This window comes from Gadus macrocephalus, chromosome 13 (assembly GCF_031168955.1).
Source record: "Gadus macrocephalus chromosome 13, ASM3116895v1".
Taxonomy (NCBI): Eukaryota; Metazoa; Chordata; class Actinopteri; order Gadiformes; family Gadidae; genus Gadus; species Gadus macrocephalus.
The window spans coordinates 10,986,820-11,012,075 of NC_082394.1; the positions used below are offsets into that span (position 1 = coordinate 10,986,820).

General features: G+C 45.5%; 1 protein-coding gene across 1 annotated transcript in view; it reads right to left on the reverse strand.

Annotated features, from left to right (window-relative positions):
- Window positions 1-25,256, reverse strand: part of prickle2b (prickle homolog 2b) — a 69,187-nt gene extending 43,931 nt beyond the window's left edge. The window contains exons 1-2 of the mRNA XM_060069270.1: window positions 25,021-25,256; window positions 24,103-24,188 (exon numbers count right to left, since the gene is read on the reverse strand). Of these exons, the coding sequence (XP_059925253.1) occupies window positions 24,103-24,188; window positions 25,021-25,062 (128 nt within the window). The 5' untranslated portion in view covers window positions 25,063-25,256. The remainder of the gene's footprint in view (window positions 1-24,102; window positions 24,189-25,020) is intronic.

The following is a 25,256-nucleotide window of genomic DNA, read 5'->3' on the forward strand; positions in this document are numbered from 1 at the left end:
TGGCGGAGAGGTAAAGAGACAGTGAAACGTAGAGAAGAATGAGGAGGAGGAGGAGGAGGAGAGATCTTCTGCTCTCTCTCTCTGGTCTGGCAGCAAGCCTTCTGGCAGAGGCCTCTGATATCCATTGCATATGGGTGTATAGTGGGTTTTACACACACACACACACACACACACACACACACACACACACACACACACACACACACACACACACACACACACACACACACACACACACACACACACACACACACACACACACACACACACGTAACTGATACAAGCGAGAGGTACAAGGTTAGAGCAACATTGACAGAAACACATTGACAGGATTGTCTCTGCAAAATGTACAGATTTCATGATTCCTTTTCCAAGCCATTACACTCCAGTTAGCCAAGATCGTAACATATTAGTGCAAATCATTTTTACAGCTGCTTAATAATGTACCGGTAATCGGAGAATCGGAGAGGAGAAGAGGAGAGAGGAGAGGAGAGAAGAGAAGAGAGCAGAGCAGACATTTGAGAAGAGAAGAGGCATCAATCCAGATGATGAGGAGAAGAGTGTGAGGCATGAAGGAAGTGAGGTAAGGGGAAGAAAGTAGAAAAACAGACAGGACGTATACAGGAAGTAAATAAAACCAAATGGACCTCCAGGGGTTATGGATGTCCTAAGTGACTTCCTGGAGGGATTTCCGGATACGTAGAGAGAAGTGTGTGTTGGTTTCTTGCTCAATGCCTGGTTCAAATGACAAACACAAGGCCAATGAAGATGCTTGAAGTATGAATACACGAAAGGAAGCAGAATGCACATGGCTAGACACAAATAGATTCCAACCCCCCCACATGCACACACACACACACACACACACACACACACACACACACACACACACACACACACACACACACACACACACACACACACACACACACACACACACACACACACACACACACACACACAAATAGACAGAGATTGATCACACCGATTAAGTGTATACTCAATCACTGTGTCTTTATTAAGTGCTGGGCCCACCCCAAGCAGAGTGCACACCATGCACACCAGCCAGTGGTGTGTGCACAGTGGCTGTCAGAACTGTCACTCCAACCTAACCCTAACAGGAATAGTGAACATAACGTAGTGAAAACAGCACCTCTTGGTTCTTTAATACAGACTCTGCTATTCCATTTTTGGTTGGAGTTACCAATTGCAATATTCTTCTGCTGAGGATTAATGCCAATTAATTAGTAATGGGGGGAAGGGAGGAGGAGCAGTAATATAACTATTGTCTTTATCAGTGCCTCTGCCCAGTCATCACATCAAACCCGCCCCGTATTAGATCAATGGTTGTGATTGGCATCAATCAGCCAAAAGTGGGCGTGGCAGTTGCCATGCTGTAATCAAGAAGAGGTGTATTTCCTACAATAGATTTGCATTATACCAAAATAAATTGTTGGGTGAACAGAACATCTCCAAAGAGGTCCTTATGGGTTGTTACCGCGCTCATCCGGAGCAGCCAATGGGCTCCTTTCAAGTTGATGCAGTGAAAGAGGTCTGTGCGCTACGTACAGACCTACGTACAGACCTTTCTACTTTTTACTGTGAACAGAGTGTAGTTTCAGATAGTTTCACAATTAGAAAGAGCAGAATGCTGGCGAGACCTCTTGTGTGAACCGAGCACAGCACCCTGGTAGTTCAAGACACCGAATCCCATGACGAGGAGGGATCAGGCAGAACAGACCCTCCGAGCAGTGTGTTTGTTCTGTCAACGTGGGCCCAGGATGCAGAAAGTACACCACGGGCTAAAGATACCACCCTCCATCTATTTTGGATATGAAAAGAAAAAACTTTTCTTATTTTGTTGATAGACCCAAATGTTCTGAATCAGTTTCCCATCAGTGTGCTTGCATCACATGCCATCTGGGTGGGGGATCACACACACACACACACACACACACACACACACACACACACACACACACACACACACACACACACACACACACACACAAAACTGAGTAATCAACGACTGGCTGTGACTGCAGAGTGGCCATCTGCAGCAGTGGCTACTCAGGCTTGGAATGAGAGAGGGTTGGGGAATAGGTTCAAACGTGCTTGCATGTGAAGAATCCCCTCCCACACACACACACACACACACACACACACACACACACACACACACACACACACACACACACACACACACACACACACACACACACACACACACACACACACACACACACACACAAAGTCAAACTCTTACTGGCAGCCATGATGAGGCCCTGACCTGTGCGAACTCTTGACAGCGTGTTTGGATTATCAATGTGTGGGGTCAGCAAATGTGTGTGTGTGTGTGTGTGTGTGTGTGTGTGTGTGTGTGCACATAGGTATGCAGAAGGGAGAGAATCAGAACGGTCACTGTCGATAACATCTGATTTATTCTAGCAGTATAAAAGCATATTAAACAACTTATGATCTGACCACAAAAGTACGAACCAAATCGTCCCCAAATTCCATTGTGTGTGTGTAAGATGCAGCCTTTGTTTATCCTTCCAGCCACTCTGATGAGCAGTGGCTGAATCCACATATGCTAGGCTGCCTATGCTAACGATGAGTCTATTACCTCTCTAAACCTGCGGCTGCAACACAAAAACAGGAGGCTCCAAGAACACACAACTAACGGTCTAATCTAAACAGCCCCAACGTAAACCCCGCCACGCCACGCACCAATACACGCATCCCCCCCTGTAGGCAGCATTAAAAAGCCATTGCCTACCCACTTTTAAGTGGCTCCAAAACACAAGCTAAGCAGACTGTCTGCCATCGTAATTGATTAGCGAAAACCCATTCCGCATCCACTTCCCACAAGAACAAGAACCAGAACCAGAACCGTGGGCATTATCGTTGGTGGGCGTCGGTTGGGATCCCCATTGTGGATCTCCCAAAAATGGTCATGTGGGACCCTATTCTTATAACAGCTGAGACCCCTGCCTATAGACACACACACACACATGCAGAGTCCTCTGGGGGAAACCCTGCGTGACTCTGACAATCAATCAGTGGATATTGCTTTTATTGACAATCCACAGAAGAGTCTCCTTCTGTTTGATGAGCTCTGTCCCTCGCCCATTCTCTCTCTCTCTCTCTCTCTCTCTCTCTCTCTCTCTCTCTCTCTCTCTCTCTCTCTCTCTCTCTCTCTCTCTCTCTCTCTCTCTCTCTCTCTCTCTCTCTCTCTCTCTCTCTCTCTCTCTCTCTCTCTCTCTCTCTCTCTCTCTCTCTCTCTCATCCTCCTTCTGACTGTATACACATTTCGTTATGGTTTTCCTTTCATGCTCATACGGCAAAAAAATTCTCCAATGCTATGATTTGGGGGAAATATCACACACACAAATACACCCACACACACACACACACACACACACACACACACACACACACACACATCGTTACTGCTAACCAAATCAGACAACACAAAATGATTCCTTCCTCGGGGTGAGGGAGGAGGAAGTGTGGTGGGCTCATGCATAATTCATATCTACTATGATACACTTTCTGCTCCATGCATAATGCAGACGCCCTGTCCACCAGCTAGCGGAGGGGAAGAGAGCGGTATTTAAGAATGGCAAATGAAACGGAAAATGAGCTAGCCCCGTCTAACGGCCCACTAACGGACCCCGGACAAACGGGCAGAGAAACTGAAAACGCTTTCGCTTAATTGTAGCATGGTCCATTGGAAACGGTATCGAGTTAAAAATGAAACAATCTCAGAAGAAACTGTTCTTCCAAAAAATATCAAATGACCTTTAACGTGTAAATCGGTGTGTGCAGATGGAGCAATTTCCAAAAGTATTGAGCAATGTATTTCAATGAGGCAATTTATAAAAGGGGAGTAAAAAGCAAACCCACAAATACCACTCCTCCATCAAAAATCCATTATGAAGAAATAAGCTTGATCTTAGTTTAATCACTTCCATTCTACAAACTGTGAGGGTAAAATCATCACAGAAAACCAAGACAGAAAAATCTGATAATGTTGCAAACGCAGCCCTTTCAGTCACAACGTAAATCTTTGCAGGAACAGTATTAGAGTTGACTTTTACAGCTCACAGCGGCTTCTCTCACATGGAAACAGCACTTCCCAGTACGGCCATCACTTTAATGAGGCTCACTTTCTGCCCTTTTTGCTCACTTAAGGACACCGGTCCAATCCTTGTCACTGACCGCCTCTCCCATTTTTCCATCACACTCAAACCATTATTCTCCCCCTCGATATCTCCCCCCTATTTTCTCCCTTACTCCACTAATGGCTTTGAAAGGCATCCCTCTTTGAACGGAGCGGTGCACATTTGTGGGACATTTTTGTTCCATTCCTCGATCTAAACCCCTCAGCCATCCGTAGTCTCTGTCCCGCTGCCAACAATGCATGGATGAAATACCGGAGAAGCGTTGTCGTGTGCCACATGGGACAAGAGATAATACAGCTCTCGTCAAACAGATGTCTCCCCCTCTCTTCTTTTCTACCTCACTCTCTCTCCGAGGAAGCGGGAGGAAGAAAGGGAGTCTCCTGGAGAGAAAGAGGAGAGGGACGGAACAAAGGAGGGATTGGCGTGGCCTTTGAAAGGCAGCACGCGTCCCCCAGACAGAGTTTTCATCTGTCAGCTGAACAGAAGGGCAGCAAGAACACCCAGCACCCGTGTGCATGTATGAACACACACCTCGCTTTCCTGACACCCATGAAGGATGAACCATGAAGCAAAAGAAAAGCAATCACTACAGATATAATGACATTCACCAGGGATGCTACCTGTTTTTTTTTGTTGTGTTTTCATTTTTTTTTTATTTGATAAAACACAGCAACAGTAATGGGTGTCAGGGGAGGCTGTTACGCAGACACGGCCCAGTGTCCGTCGGTCAAAACGGAGACAGGCTGAAATGGGTTGGCGGGATAAATGTAGGGCTTGATAGTGGGGGGGATGGAAAGATGGATAACGGAGTGAAGAAATTGATACATCGATAAATGGGAAGAGCTGGGAAAGCCATTTACTCATCTCCAGCCGGGTAGGCTGGAGATGAGTAAATGGTTCAAAAGTGTGATCCTGTCGTCGGGGAGGGGGAACGCCTTAAGGAAACTAGGATGGATTACAATGCATTGTTCATCTTAAAAGAGAAAAGGACCTGGAAATCGTTTTATACATATCCCATGAATTCTGCAATGTGAAAAAGCATTATTTAGTTCACATTCCAACTGAAAAAAACCAATACAAAAAAGAATGATGTATTTCATTTTTTACTGATATTCGAAAAGCAAGTGCGCAATCAGTATCGTCCCCTCTGCCTGTCAATCATTGCATGAACTGCACGCATTAAAGAGTCCATTGCCCCCCGAGGAGAGGTCAACATCTCTAATGAGAATCAGTTAGACGCCGACAGCATTAGCTCGACACACGCGTGACGGCAGAGAAATGAAAAGAAAACAAGGAAACCGCGATGAGGCGAGGAGCAGCACAGGACAGTCGTCTCCGTGGGTATGAGGACCGTGAACGTAACTGTTGCCTCTCTCCCTCTCCCTCCATCGCTTTCTGTCATCTGTGGCCCCTGCCCCCCCCCCCCCCTCCCTCCCCCCCCCCCACACCCTAATTGTTTCATTTGTATCATCTCTCCCTCATTGACCCCCCCCCCTCTCTTCTCCTCTCCACACTGTCTGCTCTGTGCCAGGGGTCCTGTCTGCAGCAAGCGGCGCTCTGTCACGGTTCATAGACTCCCTATCTCCCTAAAGATGACTCCCTGGCGGTGCGGGGAAGACAAAGAGAGGCAGAGAGAGAGAGAGAGACAGAGAGAGAGACAGAGAGAGTTAATCTCATTATGAAAAGGGATCATCTGCCGTTGACTCCGGGCCCATGGCCGCACGCGGAGGGTCTGGGCGTGGAGGGAAATGACCCGGAGCACACATCAGTGATTTGGAGAGCTGCCCCAACCCGTGGTCTTCAGTCTGCACGCTAATGAAAAATGGAAACTCTCACCTCAGCCGACGCTTTCACTAAAGGGGGCTTTTAGCCTTTAACATGTTGTACAAAGGACTTCACATGGCATTTGATTGTACATAATGTGTTCGCTCATGACCGATTGAGACAGCGTTTGTATTGTAAGGAAGAAAGAATACCTCCAAGAGGACTATTGAGGGAAAAAAGCTGAGACAAGAAAATCCAAGAGAAAATAAATAATAATTATATTTAAGCATGAATTCAAACTTGATGAGGTCTACGTTTTTTTCTCCTTTCTTTTACTGTCTCTGTCACCCGCTTTTAGTTCGCCACAATCACCTATTTTCCAAAAGTACTGATATTCCTTATACTGTATTGGCTTCTTTTAGGTTATTAAGCAGTGCACAAAGCCTTTGATGTCTTCACGTTTCTCCTTTTCGCTTTACTATGGTGCGAGTATGGTAAGTTAAATTAAAGTGCAGCTGGGAAGACGTCAAGCCCAAATATTCTTAAATATGCACCTCACTGTCCTATTTAAAAAAGAATATATCCCACATATCTTGAATTGTAAATCACTAACCTGACTTCCAAATCCAGAACTCATTAACTTAAATTAAAGCAAGACCTATTTTGTGCTGAAGATTTTAATTAGGGAGAAAGATGAGAACTTCAGAATAGGAGAATAACTGCATGTAAATGATTCTCATTTACATGCGAACTGCAGGTGCAACTTATCCTCCAATGTTGCGTGTCCAGAATGCTCTGACATGGAGGTTAGACGCACAATATACCGGAGCCTGAAATCTTCTGCCCTTCCAACAGCGTAACTGTTGTTCAAACTGAAGGAGGGGGGGTTGAATGGGCACTTAAGTCTGTGGAGGGACCATCACTGAGGTGATCCTCTCCTACATTACTTAAACAGTAATGATGGATTTTAAGAACATTAAAGCACAATTGCTAAACACGTTTGTTTTTCCCGAATACCTCTTGATCTTCAAGTCAACGTTTGTTTGAACCATATTAAGACATGTTCCACCAAAAGCTCTGTGGGCTTTTGGTAGCACATCTAAAATCAGACTAACAGACTAGTAACAATGCTTGTAAAGGGAATAAAAACCATTCCACCATCAGAAAGGATTATGCTACCCTGTTCATTAAGGCCAGCAGGATTCCTTCATTAGCTCTAACTGAGCCACTTCCAACGCTCACTGGTGATTCCCACTCACCAATCAAGGTCCATTTCCTTTGCGGAAAACAAAATGGGAACCCCCCCCCCCCCCATCATGGCTTGTCCTTGGACACACCAACCGGCAATCGTCTGCGGCGCTTTAATCAGAGATGGCGCTGTAATAAACAAACAAACTCTCCATGGGATCGGAACGCATTGTACCCATGGAGATCCCCAGCTGGCCGACCCAGCCGAGCAGCCCATGCCTGCCCGCCCTCCAGCTGCATCCATGGGTAGCTTTCACTAAAGGGTGGGGCGGCAGCGGAGGGCCCCAGCCAGGCTGAGGAGCTGGCAGATGACTCCCGTGCACCTCGTTAGATCCAATATAGGGGCTTAGTGCTGGGTGGAGGTGGGCAGCCCGCACGCCCCCAGCCCCTCAACCAGCAGCGCTCGCAGCGGGGAGGCCTGCTCCCGTACCAGCCTGCGAGAAGAAAGGGACAGCAACCAAACCACGCAGGGAGCATCTCTCTGAGTGTGTGTGTGTGTGTGTGTGTGTGTGTGTGTGTGTGTGTGTGTGTGTGTGTGTGTGTGTGTGTGCGTGATGAACAAACGACGCACCATATGTGGAATACATTTTGACTTGAACAAATCATTCGGTGGCCCGGTGTGATGAGGAACTGCGGCCTTGGATGCTGCCCCAGCTGTGGGGGTTGAACAATGGGAGGGGCCCTGTGAGGGGCCCTGGGAGGGGCCCTGGGAGGGGCCCGGGGAGGGGCCCGGGGAAGAGCACAGGGTAATCAGGTGCATCCAATTCTGGGCTGCCGCAGGACAACTGTGTCCAAGGAAAGGCTCTGCCCTGTCGTGTGTGTGGGTCTCCAGGAAGGACGTAATGTCGATGACTAGGTTATTATCCTGAGTTTCCGCTTAGCTCATGTTTCCACTGAGACCTGCTAAGGGTCATTTCCATGGCCATTCCAAGCAGGTCCTGCAAAACGCTTTAAAGAAATGCTCATTAGCATCGAGGACGTTGTGTGAGAGATCAGGGTTTCTTTTTTGGGCAATAATATTGACAAAGACATTTTCATCCCTTGAGGTTTTTTAGGCTTCATTTTTAAGGCGACAGTTGAAAATGATACTTAAACGGTTCTCAATGGCACTGCTATATATTCACACAGGCCATTCCAAAATATTGGAATAAATATTTTCTGCTTTGCCATTCGTTATAATATTGGCGGGAAGAAAAAAGGTGGGGAAATAGTGTGGCCTTCAAAAGTAATTATTGCAGAGAGTTATAAAAATCCAACTCTGGACCCCAACAACAGGGGAGGACGTCTTAACGTCTCGATGGATCCATTGAGATCTGAGGCACCGGGGGGACTGATTGGGGCCAACCAAGAAAAGGACTTTAGATGACTGGCCCTGATTGGCCATTGACTGGACTGGGAGACGCTGATTGCTGGGAAAGAGTGGGCTGATCAAGACAAGTGATAGGAGCGTTCCTAACTTAACAATGTAATGCTCGTGCAAAGCTGAGCCCTCCGCACTCAGAGTGAGTAAGAAGGGCTTCTGGAATAAGGCGCCGCATAGTTAGGAAAATGGCTTAAGAGTCCAGATAATACCATAAAAAGCCTAAATTTGGAACTTTCGAGCAGTCGCACGCATAGACTGTCGGGAGGCCTCATGCTCCACTTGCGCCCAGCTAAAAACATGACATTTAGGGAACAATAAAACACCCAGAAATACATTGCCATTAACAAACATACTGCCACTATCGGCTGAATAGGAAACGACTCGGCTCCGTTGCGGTTCGTGATTCGACATCAAGCGTTCAACGTGTTCAACACTGGACGGGATAACAAATCCACCTACTGAATCTCAACGCCACGGAGCCTGGCTGTGTGCTGATGAACAAGAGTGCGACTCCGTAACAAGATCATGACGGATGCCCAATTAGCAAGTGGACGTTCCCCCAGACTACGAGGACGCCCCCTCCCCCCAGCTAACCTCTAGCCTAAAATAAGTCCCACATGTGGACCTTTGGCAGGAGCGTGACCCCATTAAACCAAAACAAGACCTATGCCGGGCCCAGCTAATGACATCGCACCCTGCAAGTCTGGCCTGAACTGCTAAATGACAGCCACGCTCACACTCACAAACACACAAACTAGTGTGTTGTGCATTAACATAGACAGACCAACATGCACATAGAGCGAGCCACACATACTCCCAAAAGACAGATACGTGCTGTAGGTGTAGACACCACACACACACACACACACACAACAGTCTGTTGAAGCCAAAAGTGTCGATAAGAATAGGTCAAACAACAGATGGTTCACTTTGGATTAGCAAAGACTCTGCCACTGCAAGCCACCGTCCACTGCTAGATCAACAGCAGAAGTCTTCTACAGTAATCTGGACAAATGCTAAACTAAAAAGGTCAAATTGCCCCCCCCCCCCCCCCCCCCGTGTGTGTGTGTGTGTGTGTGTGTGTGTGTGTGTGTGTGTGTGTGTGTGTGTGTGTGTGTGTGTGTGTGTGTGTGTGTGTAAATTAAACACACAACAAACACATAAATTAAAACAAGCTTAAACCTTACCCTTTTGTAAGAGATTGAAGTATGTGTCGACTGACGTGAGCAAATTGTCAACCATGCAAATACAAATTTGGCTATTTGCTGTTATCAGGAAAACAGACTATAAGGATAATGTAATTTAGCTAGATAGATAGATATTGGATGCAAATTTAGTAGTGATAAAGGGGAGAACCAGTGCAAAAAGAGAGAAGAAGGTGAACAGAATTAACAAGAAAATCGATTGTACTTTCTAATAAAACACATCACAGCAAAGAAATGTTATCAACATAATAGAGTGTGTATATGCATGCTTGCTGCCTGCGCGTGCGCGCGCGTGCGTGCGTGCGTGCGTGTGTGTGTGTGTGTGCGTGCGTGCCCATGCGTGGCCTGGTCTGGGTGACAGCAATAGGACGGGTCTATTGTGTTTGGCCAGCAGACCTGTCCACTTTCTTTTCTTATTAGACTGAATCATTAATCAGGGCTGACGCCCCACGGCTCCCTGGGTAATGTATGCACCGCTCTCTCAGGCTCGCAGGCTCTCTTAGAGAGACAATAGCAACAGTGCAGGATGGAATGGTGTAAGCAAAGACACTAGGGGACTCGTAGATGGAGAACACCCTCAAACAATAACATACAAATAAAATCAGCACGTACAGCTACCTGCCAGCGAATATAACCAGAGTACTATTCAAATGTTTTCAAAGTAGCAAAACTTAGGCTTTGATCAAATCTTTTCCTAAACCACTTCCGATCTTCTGAATAAATTCACTGTCACGCATTCGGAGAGGAGAGAGGAAACGTCAGCAGAGCCCGCCTACTCTCCTGTTCTCCACTGACAGCGGCATATGATGGCTACTAATCACACACACATCAGCCATTCCGCCCGCGCTCCAGATTCATTATTTAGGCCCAAGGTGCACAGCTTGCCTGAGTTAGCGTATTTACAATTCAAACAGGCCAGAGGTGCTGCAGCACCTTCTCCATCACCCCTAAGCGTGCCTGGCTTACAGAGAGAGAGAGAGAGAGAGAGCGAGAGCGAAAGAGAGAACTATAAAGGAAGAGACTGAGAGAGAGAACTATAAAGGAAGAGCCTGATGCAACAAAAGCAGCTGTATGTAGACGGATATGCACATGTGAGAGTGCATAGTGCGTATGTACTGTAAAAGTGTTTACAGTACATACCTTTCTAATAAATGACTCCCCATGTCAAATTAGTGCACATACTGAAACATTAACCAAGCGAACATCATCTCCCACACACACAAATACCTAGAATTTTGTGGTCCTTGACGAACAAGTGACATATCTTCAGGTCGTAATAATCCAACATCATAATTCAGAGACAGAGAGAGACGTGTGGTCAGATTCCCGGAGACCAAATTACCAAGAGAAAAACAAACTTTTCCGCCATAAAACACACATATAATCACCAGTGCTATCCATCACAGCACACACGGAGCCAACAGTGAAACACGATAGGGAACAACTTGAACCACAGAGACCAACAAAAGAAGAGGGCATCTCTGGCTCCGGTGTCAAGCTTTTAAATATTACAGGTTTGGAGCGAGTCGACGCCGTTCTTCATATGGCAGGCGAGGCACACGCCAGGCACGTGTGCACAGTACCACACACACACACACACACACACACACACACACACACACACACACACACACACACACACACACACACACACACACACACACACACACACACACACACACACACACACACACGACGGCTGGGCTCGTTTATGATCTTCAGCTTGTCTGCGGCGTTCTTTTGACCAATAATGAGTGTAAGTGTGTGGGTGTGTGTGAGCGTGAGTGTGTGTGTGTGTGTGTGTGACGCACGTCACACCTGCTGTGCTGTGTTCCCACAACACCACCCTCAAGTCCAGACCCATCTGGGTCCGGAACAAAGCACAGAGGTAAAATATCCGTCTCAGATGCCGGAGGCAGGAGGTGGGCGAGAAGCAACACTCGAGTACACGACCCGAATCTCAACGAGCACTCGGGTACTCCTTCAGGCGCCGCACACTTTGGTTTTACTACTCGTCTTCATCATCGTGACGACGGTAAAACTCCCAATCACAAGGCCCAAGAAAGACTGGTGTGGAAACCGGAGGGGGATGGAGGCACATGGAAGACGTTCACATGTGTGAGCGGGGCCGGCTGACAAGATGTGGGCGGGATCAAAGTGGGATTGGAAAAAGAAAGAGGTGGAAGAAGAAGAAGCAAAAAGGAAAAAAAAAAGACGAAGGGAGGAAAAAAAAGGCAGAAGAGCGCATTGGGCCTTGTTATTAAAACCCATTAGAGAATAAACAAACACACAGAGCTTTATGGTCACAGCAGATGGGAGGAGATATGCGGTGCAGGACCCATGCGGCCTGGCAGAGGGGGGGGGGGGGGGGGGGGGGTGTGTCGGTTGGGCCGGGGCACCCAGCGGGAGACACTGGGGACGGGGCGTACAGTCAGCCCACCACGACCCTCGTTAGAGGGGCACTCACTGCCTCTGGTCAGCGAGGACTGGTTTCATCAGAGCCGGAGCGAGGATCTTGTCATTAAAACACACATCGACGACGCCTGTAAATAATGGCTCAATAAAACACAAGCAGACGTGAAACACATGGCAGAATCTGAAAAACAAAACAAAGTTAAATAAAAGGACAAGCCAAAGCCGCTAATAAGCCAGAGTACCTTTGATCTCTGAGCCGTTCAGAGGGGGGGGGGAAGGGAGTGTGGAGGTGGGGGGGGGCGGTGGCGGGTTGGGGGGTACCATTCTACCCGGAGCACGGGGGTGAATCGGGGCGACGCTGAACTCACCGCTGGAGAATGCGGGGATATTCGCTGACTAAGCAAACCTCCCCGAGCTCCAGCTGCCCAGGACGACAGACCGCTGAGCCATCTAATAGCGCAGGTGCAGCCCCCCCCCCCCCCCCCCCCCCCGCACCCCCCCTGCCCGCTCCATAACAGGCAGTAAATCCCTGCGTTAAAGGGGGCATCGCGTGTCCGCTACAAACCGCAGGCTCGCAGCAGGATGGACTTTGGTGATGACGGTCAACGCTATGTGAACAATAAACAGAAGACGTACCACTGTCCTACCTGTGGAGGTGAACCAGTGAAAAAAAAACACCTGGCAAGGTGGGAGATGGTGTGCATGTGCACTCCAGAGCAGGAGCTGCCATCTCTTTGGCCATGCAGGGTTCCGGATGGCCTGAGATGGACACTGATCATGAGACGGGACACTGATGTAGGAAAGGCAGAGGGGTTACCAGAGTAGAAAAGGGGAAGGATTTGCTCTGTGAAACCCTCCCCACTGCTGTGTTTACAACAGTCTTTTGATTTGTCCAAACAACCTCGCCTCGTTTCAACTGCCCAACCCCCCCCTGGGGGCATTGAGGTCATTTGCTGTCATGTAGATTGAACTGAATATATCGCACAGTCTGAATGGGATAACACGGTACGGGATGAGCTGTTCAGCTTGGGTTTTTATGTTGTGAAAGTGCAAGGCCAAAAAGCTTTATCAGCCTGGGAGTTCGCAGGAAAGTTTCCTAACATCCGAGCCCAATACTAAATGACATTGATGTGAACTTCACATTGGTGATCCACCTGGTCCTTTGCCCTTAAAGTCAAACATGTAATTTCCCCCATGTGATATTCTGAAAATGTTATTATAATACCATCCTTTACACCCATGCATTCATGGTCTTACAAGTTAAAAAGTAAAATACAAAAAAGACACTACAACACTGACACTGACATCGTCCTCAAAGAGGAGGAGAATGTTGGCTGACAAAGAGAGGTACAAAAGGCAGCAGGTTGTGAGAAGGTTAACTGGGGAGGAGTCCATTTCCAATAAGAGACCTTTGTTACATTGCTATGAATGAGTCTCAAAGCACACCAGTCGGACACACACCTCCGTTGTTCTTAGAAATATTTTCCTCAAGGAGATCTAAGTAAAGAATGAATCCGGGATACTTCTTCAATATCTTTATAAAAGCATCTCTTGTCTCCGTGCCTGGTTCTATTCATCTAAGGGTGGGCCAGTTGTGTGTTTCAGAGGAAAAATACCAAGGAAAGGATTATGTTTAATAACAAAGTTTAAATGAAAGACTTTTTAAAACCTTATAAATGCTTCAATGTGAGCTCTGCCAAAATATGTAAAAAAATAAAAAATAAAAAGCTTTTGCGCAATGTTTTTTGTTATTGATGACTGTGTTTTCTCGATATTAATGAGTCATTGTCAGAAGGACTCGATTTTAAAACAGCTGGTAAAATACCATTCATTTCTCAACTGATTTTGGCCTCTGCCTCCTCCCGAAACCTCTTGCTACACTCTGTCGTCTCGTCCATCCTCGTATTTGTTTTATGACCTATTGTCACACTGCTGCTGATACTGTGCTGGACTGGCACTGTTGTCATGGCAGCAGCCGACTCCAAGCATGCTCATCGCCTTGGCAACAAGTCAAACAGCACAAATAAACTTGGTCAGATGAGGCACAGAAAGAGGGGCGGAGTGCAGACAGACAGAATGAGTGGAGCAGTCAACTATGCAGAGTCTCTAAGTCGTTAAGCTGCAGCACAGGGGCTGCTATCTTGTGCTCTGAGTCTCCTGATGGCTCAGCGGATTAGAGTTGTACAGGCTGTTGATGGTTTGAGTCTGATACTGGGAGGCACTCTGGAAAGTCTACCTGACTCGTGTCTGCAAACCTCACCCTCTTTATACTCGGTCCATTTTAATATTTTTCTTCTCTGTTTATTATGTATCTATATTGCATGCACACACAGCTTCCTTGTGTAAGGACTTTCTTAGTTAATTAGCAAAAACTGCAATTGTTAGGATGTCAACCTTTTATTCAAGACACAGGAAGGTCCATAAAGACAGCACAGTACATATATATAAAAATATATATATTTAAACAATACAAAACATTTAAGAGGGATGCAAATGAGGAATCAACTATTTTAATACAAACACATTTACAAGCTTCGGGTCCAATGTTTCCAGAAGCAAGATGAGTATCTTGGATACACAGTGAAACCTATGCTACCAGGGAGTGTGTGTGTGTGTGTGTGTGTGTGTGTGTGTGTGTGTGTGTGTGTGTGTGTGTGTGTGTGTGTGTGTGTGTGTGTGTGTGTGTGTGTGTGTGTGTGTGTGTGTGTGTGTGTGTGTGTGTGTGTGTGTACAGGAAGCTAGAAGAACCTTTTATTAGTGTTTACCTTCCCTCAGCCATCCGGTTACCATATCGTCCATGAAACACAGAGCCAACATAAAAAAAGCAGAAAACACACACAAACATATGGCGCGGATGAGCAATAAATAATAAGCTATTGTTTCCTGACAATGCAAATAGATTCCATGAACCTCATGAACCCGTTTATAGCACGACCGGAAGAGCATTGCATGTAAAAAGTGGATAGCGCGTCAGATTCAGCTTTGACTCATTGAGAGCCTTGGCTGTGAACAGTGTGGATCGCACCCTCAAATGATGGGGAAAACAGCAAGAGAATGAGCAAGAGAGACAGAGACAGACAGAGAGAGAGAGACACAGAGAGAGAGAGACTGAGAGACAGAGAGAAAATCAGAAGGTGAGAAACATTTATATGATCAGAGAGAAAAATAAGCAAACCGGCCATTAAATGAAGCATTACAAAATCCTACATTTAGAAAAATTCCCGCTCACACACACACTTGCAGATGGACACATTGGCTGTGTTTGTTTAGATATGTTGAGCTGCTTTTAAACAATCTCCAGGAGGTCTCAAAGTGTATAATCAATACAGCATATTAAGCCTAGTTGAAGGCATTTCAGCCGAGGCATTTCTCGCAAACGTTTGGAAATAACCTGTTAATTATGTGGTTTCTGTTGGCTGTTGAGGACAGCCAATAACGGGGGATCTCCAGGCATCAATAAAACGCTGAAGCACTGCAGAGTCATCAGGCCTGAACACATTTGGCTGTGGCTCTGCCCAGAGTTGGGTTGCTCAAGTACCCGGTTCGTGATTGAGAACCATTACAGGATAAACGTGCTGTTTAGGTTTCACAGGTCTGGTGTGAAGGTGTTTAGAACTGAAACAAGAGTATGATTTATATTCGGAAACCACTCAAAATCTTGGTCAAATAACAACAGAAAAACCTTCTAAATAGGATATAAATATAGCTGCGCAAAATTCCTCCTTGGTAGATTGTGCAACAATACTGACCTCTACTGGCTGCCATTGATTGTCATTATATTCGAAAAGTTGTCCAAAAACACAAAAACACGAAAACTAGAGCGGTTTTATAAGCTAGTTTAATTATGGACAATTCTCAGATCAAGGTTAATTTTCCTTTATGTTCGTTCTCCCAGGAAGAGACCAGGTGGCTGGACAGAGAATGTGTGTGTGTGTGTGTGTGTGTGTGTGTGTGTGTGTGTGTGTGTGTGTGTGTGTGTGTGTGTGTGTGTGTGTGTGTGTGTGTGTGTGTGTGTGTGTGTGTGTGTGTGTGTGTGTGTGTGTGTGTGTGTGTGTGTGTGTGTGTGTGTGTGTTAGAGGGGGGGGAGAAAGCAAGAGCAGGGACTGAATCAAAGAGCCTTTGAAGCAGCACAGAGCTTAAAGCCAGCGCTCTGGGCCAGTGCTCTGCGTGTCTGGGTGGAAGACGTGATGCATGGTCGGATGCAGGGAGACAGTGGAGGTCGCAGGGCCCGGAATCAAGGTTGGATTAGCCGTACAATGCTGAGGCTACAGTGAGACATCGAGGAGCATTGGCGGGTACAAATGTGTTCCGACAGACATGCGATGAATGTGGACTCTGGGCTGCTTTTCATAGAGCCCGCATCCATCAACCCGAAACAGAGTGGGTGAGAACAACAGGGAGGGAGGGAGATTGCAACATCAGTAGAATGATATAACCTAGTTTAGACAAAAGAACAACAGGAGAGGGTCGAGAAATGAACTGACTTTAGTCACCATTCTATCTACATGAGCAAAGCTTTTCAAGCCTCCATCGGTATAAGAACGGCTATATCTGGACTAGGACATGAACGCTCCAATCGAGTCTTAATATCAGCCAACATAATGTAAAATGTTACATTTCAGCAGCCAATATGCATTATAGTTAGATGAAAAAGGAGGGGGGGGGGGCTGGAGGCAGCTGAAATTACATGAATTACCAGTCGCAGGGTAGGGCTGGGAGGAAAACTCAGGCCCTGCGGCGTCTCTATATGAGGATACCTTATTTTATTCCAATAGACAGTTCAAAGGCAGATTAGCTTGCTAAGCCTACATTAGGGCATGGATCAGAAGCTAGGGCTAAAAGTATCAGGGGGGAATAACCAGCATTGCTAACACACGATTCAGGAGGAATTAGCAATGCTTTCTAGTGCATGAAAGTAAAGCTAAATGTATTCTAATCTTCAGTTGAATCAAAAGGAGATCAATTTATGTGGGACAATAATATGAAATTAAATCGATGGTGTATGATAAACCAAGAAAACATTTTAAGCCTTACATATATGATCAAATATTGTATATTTACGCTAACATGCCTTGAGAGCTTTCCTATATCATGTTGCTGTTATGTAGCACAATAAGGGTACAATATATATATATATTTTGAATGCAGTAATAAACATTATTATATAGGATAAGTGTTAAAATGATACTAAATAAATGATACATTAATACTTAATTAACATGAACACCATTTGTAAACATCACCATTAGTAAATTATTACTATATTGTTAGTTAACTGTTAATGTATTACTGCATTAACTACTGTTTTTAAGGAGATAATGTTCCCTTCTTGTAAAGTGTGACCAGTTGATGAAACAGCCGATGATCTCCAATAACCCATCTTGGAACCTCTGAAATTTGAAGGCCCACGAGAATATCTCCCACGCCCAAACACACTTATACTTTCCACACCATGGGACTCATTAACACTGTGTATGCATACGTCTCTATTATGTGGCCTCTTCAAACATTTCAATCCTGCCTGGCCTGTGGTCCTCAGAGATAATCGGTCCTTCCCACTCACTACTTTGGGAAAGTATCCCCTTCCTATGAGAGGAAAGAGGAATATGAATGAAGCACCATGACAGTTTATGAGCAATTTATCTTCAGATGTTGACCTTGCCATGAGAAAGAGAAAGGAAAAGGACGGTCAGACTGCACACACACACACACACACACACACACACACACACACACACACACACACACACACACACACACACACACACACACACACACACACACACACACACACACACAGCTCCAGACTGTCAGAGGACTATTCTGATGTCTATCTTGTTGAGGAGCCAGGGAGCTCAGGCACCTGTTAGAGATGACCTTGATAAGACAAGTTGGAATAATGGAGCGGAATCACTAGTGATGCAGTGTGCTTTAGTCCTATGTGTGTGTTCTAGAAACATTCTCAGTACAGCTCTGTATGGTTATGTCTGATGAGGACTATGGGTTGCTCATTAGTTTATCGTTAATGTCACTTCATGTTTTTTTTATTAATTGCACTTCTGCTTGGTTGTATCTGTATGGCCCCCTAGTATCCACCAAGATGATTACGTATGTGAAATAAGTTAAAAACTGCTTTTAAATTGAGCGCTCAAAACAAAATGCTTATCTGCTTAGGGACAAAATATTAAAAGGCTAATATTATTTTGGACCAAACATTTTGGTTTGCCGTTTTGTGGGAAATCTCCTGTTGGGTCCTCAGGTGGGACGTGCTCGCCCCCTGGTGGCCAGTGGAGCCCATCTCACATCCGGCGCACATTACTGTCAAACGCCTCCACAGTTGGTCTTCAAAGAGCTCCATGTGGAATCTAAATAATACCAATAAATATACTGGCCATAGTGTGGATAGTAAAAGGTCAGAGGAAGGGGGTATGAGGCTGTGATCAGTGACATGAGAGGCCCACCAGTGACCTTTTACCCAGCACAGCTTATAAAATAAAATAAAAAGGCCGTCCCTACATTTCCCGAAAGCAGTGCCCCAAGAGGTTGGCCCCCATGTCTGGAGCCGGGGGGACGCAGACAGTGGGCATTAGGGCAGCTTACTGCCGAGTCTCTCTCTCTCTCTCTCTCTCTCTCTCTCTCTCTCTCTCTCTCTCTCTCTCTCTCTCTCTCTCTCTCTCTCTCTCTCTCTCTCTCTCTCTCTCTCTCTCTCTCTCTCTCTCTCTCTCTCTCTCTCTCTCTCTCTCTCTCTCTCTCTCTCTCTCTCTCTCTCTCTCTACGTGAAAAGGGTTAACGTATGTTATTCTGCTATTCGTCGAAGCGTAATTGCACGTCTGCTCTTTGAGGCACGGCGCTATCGTCGGGTTTCATGGTACGTATGTAGGTAAGCCCTCACTTCTTGGTGGAATGTCCCCATCTACAGGGTGATATTATCTGAAACCTATACAGGGGGCGAGTCGTGTGGAGGTTGGATAGAGATTACAACCAGCTACAGTAAGGGGAACCCTACGTCTGCACACTCTCTCCGTTTATACGGAGGAAAAACCAGCTGGTGCACTGGGGCGTCCCAAAGACATGCGAGATACGCACACAATTACTCACACAGGCACGCAGACGCACACACACCTGCTCCAGAGGTTCAGCAATAAATCGGCATGGTTGCAAGATGGATTTGGTCCAGGTATGAGGTATTATTTCATAATTTCATGGTAGGAAGGACACACACACACACACACACACACACACACACACACACACACACACACACACACACACACACACACACACACACACACACACACACACACACACACACACACACACACACACACACACACACACACACACACGTGAAGCAACACTGAACGACTTCTAGAAACTGTAAGGATTATGGCCCAAGATGGCATTATTGAGAAACAGCAGACCCACATCTGTTCAAGAACAACAACAATACCTTGTAACCACTCCAACTGCCATGGCCTGTACTGTTACAAGGGAAAGAAGCAAATGAGGAGTACTACCAGAATTCAGTGTGTGTGTGTGTTTGTGTGCGCGTGTGTGTTTCTGTGCGTGTGTGTGTGTGTGTGTGTGTGTGTGTGTGTGTGTGTGTGTGTGTGTGTGTGTGTGTGTGTGTGTGTGTGTGTGTGTGTGTGTGTGTGTGTGTGTGTGTGTGTGTGTGTGTGTGTGTGTGTGTGTGTGTGTGTAATGGACGCCTGCCCGTCGACTCCTAATGCCAGGTCTCTCATTGGGATTCTTCAGCAGCACAAAGAGCTACCATGGAAGCTCGGGCCCATCGCATGCGTGTGTCCAACCTCCCCGTCTCCGTGACCACCGTGCCTAATCCTCACGAGAAAGCCCAGGTCATTACAGCCAATCAAAGGCTCTCCTTTAGCCCTCGTGTAAACACTGAACAGCACAGACACAGGAAAGTTGATCCAGGAGAGAGCAGAGTGGAAGGCCGGGAATCCTAAGGGAGAGAGGAAGAAACAGGTCGAGTGCAAAAGGAGAGGGGATTGAGGAGGACGCATCAGAGCAAGAGAATCCTAAGGAGGAGGAAAGAAGGAGAAAACGATGGCCAGGTCAAATGTGGATTACCATCAGGTGCTCCACAGCTCCTTCCATTCACCCGCCACAAAGGACGTGCCAGAACACCGCTCTTTTGCCAAATGTATCCCCTTTACCCTAGAACAGACTCCACGCGTGAAAAATGCAGTAAATAAAAAAAAAATGCACCTTCCAGCACCACATTTCCCCACCTCACCCTACGCGGGTTCTTCCGAGTGGGCACGGATGACGTCACCTTCCGCTTCAAAGTATCGCTACGGCCCTCAGGAGGGAACAGGGCGGTGGAGAATAAATAGCACTTTGGTCCACTTACCGATACAGCCTCTCCACTCCATTCCTCTGGAGCTTTTCCAGCTCCTGACCAACAGACAGACTTGGTGATAAATGCTCTAAAAAAGGTCATTTTGTAGCACACTGGTCCACCAGTGTTTTCTTCTCTCCCCTCCAAACTCCTCGTCCCTCACTCTAGCTGAAACCCCCCCCCAGCCCGCCCATGCAAAACACACTTTTGTACTTTTTATGAGGGCCATTCTTCTGTCCGGGCACACTGACAGATTTATTTGCCGGCCATCTTGTTAACACTGTGAATAGCAGGATGGGCTGTGTTATGTAGATCAGTCTGGGTTACCCAGGGGACGGACGTCAGCGGGGCCATTCAGAACCAGGTTAAAACTCAACCCCAAGGCCTCCTGTTCAGCACCGGGGCCTCTCCCTGCTTGCACCCCATCGTCCTCTTAACCAGCCGCCCTCCTTTAACAATGGACCTCCCCAGTCAACAACCAACCCTATCCTGCGGTTGGTGCGCTGTGTTGCCAGCTGAAGCCCTGGTAAATACCACAACAAGGTTTAATTGACCTAAACTGGCGACTGGGGAGTGGTATTATTGTGGTATTAAGTTTAAATACAGAATTGCAATTGAAGACTTTCAGGCACAAGTGATCTTCCAGAGGCAGACAAATTTGCCAACAGGTCAAGTGTAACCTTCAAGCTAACCAACAGGTCAAGTGTGGCCATCAAGCTAACCAACAGGTCAAGTGTAACCTTCACGCTAACATTAGCATTAGATGGCGGTAGCACTTAGCCGCTGTGATCTAGAAGTGGGTCATGTGATACGGCAGATCAGATGGCCAACCCACTAAATTAGGCTGATGTTAATAAGGGTAGTAATGAGTCTCATTAGCACACGGTAAATCCATTAGCTCAATGGCAAACATTTATAATTCAGAAGGTGTGTATTGTGCTGGCTATAAGACCTGCCTGTTACCTTCTCATCTTACAGAGTTACACGGACACACACTAGCCTCCAAGAGAAGCTAGCTGTAGTTTCCACTTCCAACATTTGGGCACATATTTTCTCAGAGGAAGTTTCTCACATTCTTTGGTGGAAAAGAGAGGTTGCAGATATGTAGTGCCAGATGCTGCGAAACTGTTTAACCTAAAAAGTCTGAGGGAGGATTTTTTGTGGTTTTCTAAATGGTTTGTAACGAGAAGCTAGGGTATTCTATCATACACTTAAGTCAAATAACATTTCAGATTTATGCTGGTGGATGATTTGCTTAGAGCTGAGTGAATTTTAAATATGGTGACACTTGACTGGATTCTCTGTTTTCCCTGAATGGGAAACAGTGCAGGCAACCAGCACTATAAAAAGAAGTCACAGTGCACACCAGGATGCAAGCTTGGCTAAGATAGAAAACCTCTTTATATAGAGGCTGCACTGAAGAGGAACGGAAGGCAGCAGGGAAGTGTGGGAAGGTGGGGGTATCTGCTTTCCTTTTGTGCACTGTATTCCGAACTCTTTGATATTGTGGAAAAACATGAATATTTTAGTGAATCCAGAGAAAGACACGTGTAAAAGTATGACAAATGCTAGGGGTCAAATAGGGGCTACATAGCATAACCCAGTTTAAATCATTATCAATTGAAGTTATTTTGTGCTGTGTCTCATTCAGTTGATTGTTGTATTCAGAACGGAGGACATGGGTGAAACGTGCTTCCAAAGCAAATAGAAAATGGGCCATGAAATAACCATGAAGATCCGTCTGGAAATCTATAGAAGCTGTTTTTCAGGCTATTGCTTGACATAGACACAATCAATTCCTGTGTGTGTACCTCTGGATCTGCCCATCTCTAAATCCAAAGTGATAAAAACCCAGCATCACAACTTCATCCGTGTCAACCAGCATGAACATTGGTTATTTGTGTTATTGTGGAACGCATTAAAGATGCAAGATACTCTGGGGTTCCTCCTCACAAACAAAGATTTGTTGTCGTCATAAAACCGGCCTCGACAAACACAAAGCAGGTATTCCTTAGACTGAGCCCATTGAAATGTCTTCCCTTTTTATATAGGGACTGCAAATACAGAAGAGACTACATTTAGGAGTTGGCTTGGTTGTCTGTTGCCCTTGAAATAGTTACGAGGCGCAGATGTCCCACGTCCCAATGTTGTGGATGTTACCTTGATGAGATCGTCAACATCATCTTTATATTTTAAGGCTACTTCGATCAAAATGTTGGTTGAATAATGGTCATGCCTAACTTCTACAATTTAAACAAAATAGCCATGTTGATTGTGTTTTGTATTACTTACGTGGGGTGGTACAAACCAAGGACATAAAATTAAAACCTCTTACCTGAACACTTAAATGAATGATAAAACATGTTAAGTGCTGGCTGAAGTAATTCGTCCAAACGGTTTTAACATTGATATCGACCCTTGACTGCTGATTGAGACCCTGAGGTACTATAGTGCGATTGAACATTGGACGATGATAGCTGCGGAGTCTCTTCCCCTTCCTATCCACTTTATATTGCGTTTAGTGTGGTGACTTTTAATCTGACTTTAGTGAGATTACAAGTGGAATTCTAGCCATGTGAGATCACTTGTGTATTGATGTTGTTATATTGTTATATTCAGATCTGATTCGTCAGAATTAGCAGTAAGCTAATAAAGTTTTGGGGGATTTGTGAGTGTGAATAAGTGGTGGACTGTAGCATAAATCCCCTTCTCCTACACCAACTCTAATAGCACTTATATAACGCTTTGCTATTTTCACCCAGGCCTGATCCACAAGGCCTTCATTTGTTTCAATTACTCTTGTAAAAGAAAAAAGTAAAAAATAGTCTTTACCGCACTAACTCAATATTCATGCGGACAGTGTTTTTACCCTCTGGGAACAAGAGTACCTTACACATGTGGATCTTTTTCCTCATTAGAGCCCAGGAAGAGAACACACTGCTTCATTAGGTTCCGTTTTTGCAATGGCTGCATGGATATTTACCCTTCCATGATAAAAAGTGCTGTTTTGGGACATGTTTTTCAAAGAACTTCGACAAAGGGAACGGTGACAGTAGTATGGAAAAGAAAAGGCCAGCAGGTAAAACAGGACGCGAGAAGTCAGTAGACCTCTAACAGTTTGACTTATCTGACCTTCAAGTCGATTATTATTGATTTTTACGCTCAGTGAATTGCTTTTTTTAACCACACACTGCCAAAAGCCAACACTCTGGCTGCCAGCCATCATTAGAGCGATGATTGACAGTTAATCATTATCCTCAGTGGACCCGAGCAGAGTAGAGTCGGGTGAAACAAACATGGGAAATAACATGGGAAATAAAACACAGAATTCTGCCAAATAAATGTGATGCAAAGAAAACTGGACATTGTCGTGTTTTTCAGATGGCTAAATGGGAGCTTTTAGAAGCAGTAAACGCATATCATTCTGAGTATGTTGACTGTCATTGGCTGAATTGATTTCCCTTTACTCTCATGTGATTTAGGATGTCAGAATCAAAAGGAACACAAGCGGTGTTTCATCTATTAAAAATCGAGAAGGAGAAGGGCAAATCGGCCTACCTCCATGTGTGGAGGCTGAAGCCAGGACACTGATCCCCACAGACGTTGCACGGCTGGCCTCTCTGTGACTCGTATGCAGGCTTCCCCTACAGCAACAAATGGATTTCATGTTCAAGTACATAAAACAATTCTAAGCTACTTGTTGGTCTACTTTACGTTTGACTAATTCTACATTAAGATAATTGATTCAACTACAAATCAACAAAAAGATGTCCCTTTAATCAAATTAGGTATTTCATTGGATTTAGTGGAATTTTGAAACTGTTGGCCTCATTTATAGTTCGAATTATGGTTTGAATAGTGGACAATGAGGGGATATTTTATTGTATGGACCCCCATCAAGTCATGTTGATGAATGAATACATTTATCTAGGTAATCAGGTCATTCAGGGTTATTCAACACCTATATGTTGGTAACATGAATCATCTCCTTCTTCTCTTGATCATCAAAATGGACAGTTCAATATGATGTTACACAGGAGAAAATTATATATCATATTTCGACATATAATGTAAGTCGATTTAATAAACTTTATGTTGTTTTTTTAGATACGAATAAAAAATTGCCTCTACAAATATCTAAAGCTATGTAATGTGGATAGATTAACCGTCTGGAGCAAGAGAAATGTTGATCATAGGTCAGCGGCCGAACAGACGGCTCATCTGTTCCATTTAATCATGGATGATGTCTACTCAGGCTTGTGTCAGCGCCTTATCTTCACTAAACACATGGAACTGTGTGCCTCCATCCACGGGGCAAACAATAAGAACCGGCGAGGCACGTTCAACAGTGCGTAATGATGCGTACTCTATCTTTTGTTTTAATGTCAATTGATATCAACATTGATATCAACAAACTTGAACGATGACAGTGTATCGAAAGCGCCACTTAAAATAAGTTAAGTTAAGGCTACATACCGATCTGCTGGAGTTTCTCTTCTTGGAACTGCGACTAAACATGACCCTCTCGTTTTTGGACCCCCCAACTTAGCAACCTAGAAACGAATACGCAAATCAGCGACTTCACAAGTACAGGAGCAGGTTGGTCCCAACGGCAACAGTGGGCGCTCGTGTTTCCAAACAAACCCAACAAATTACAGTTGGCTATACGGGTCCTATCCAATTCCCAGAGTGATTAATGAATGAAGCTTGTG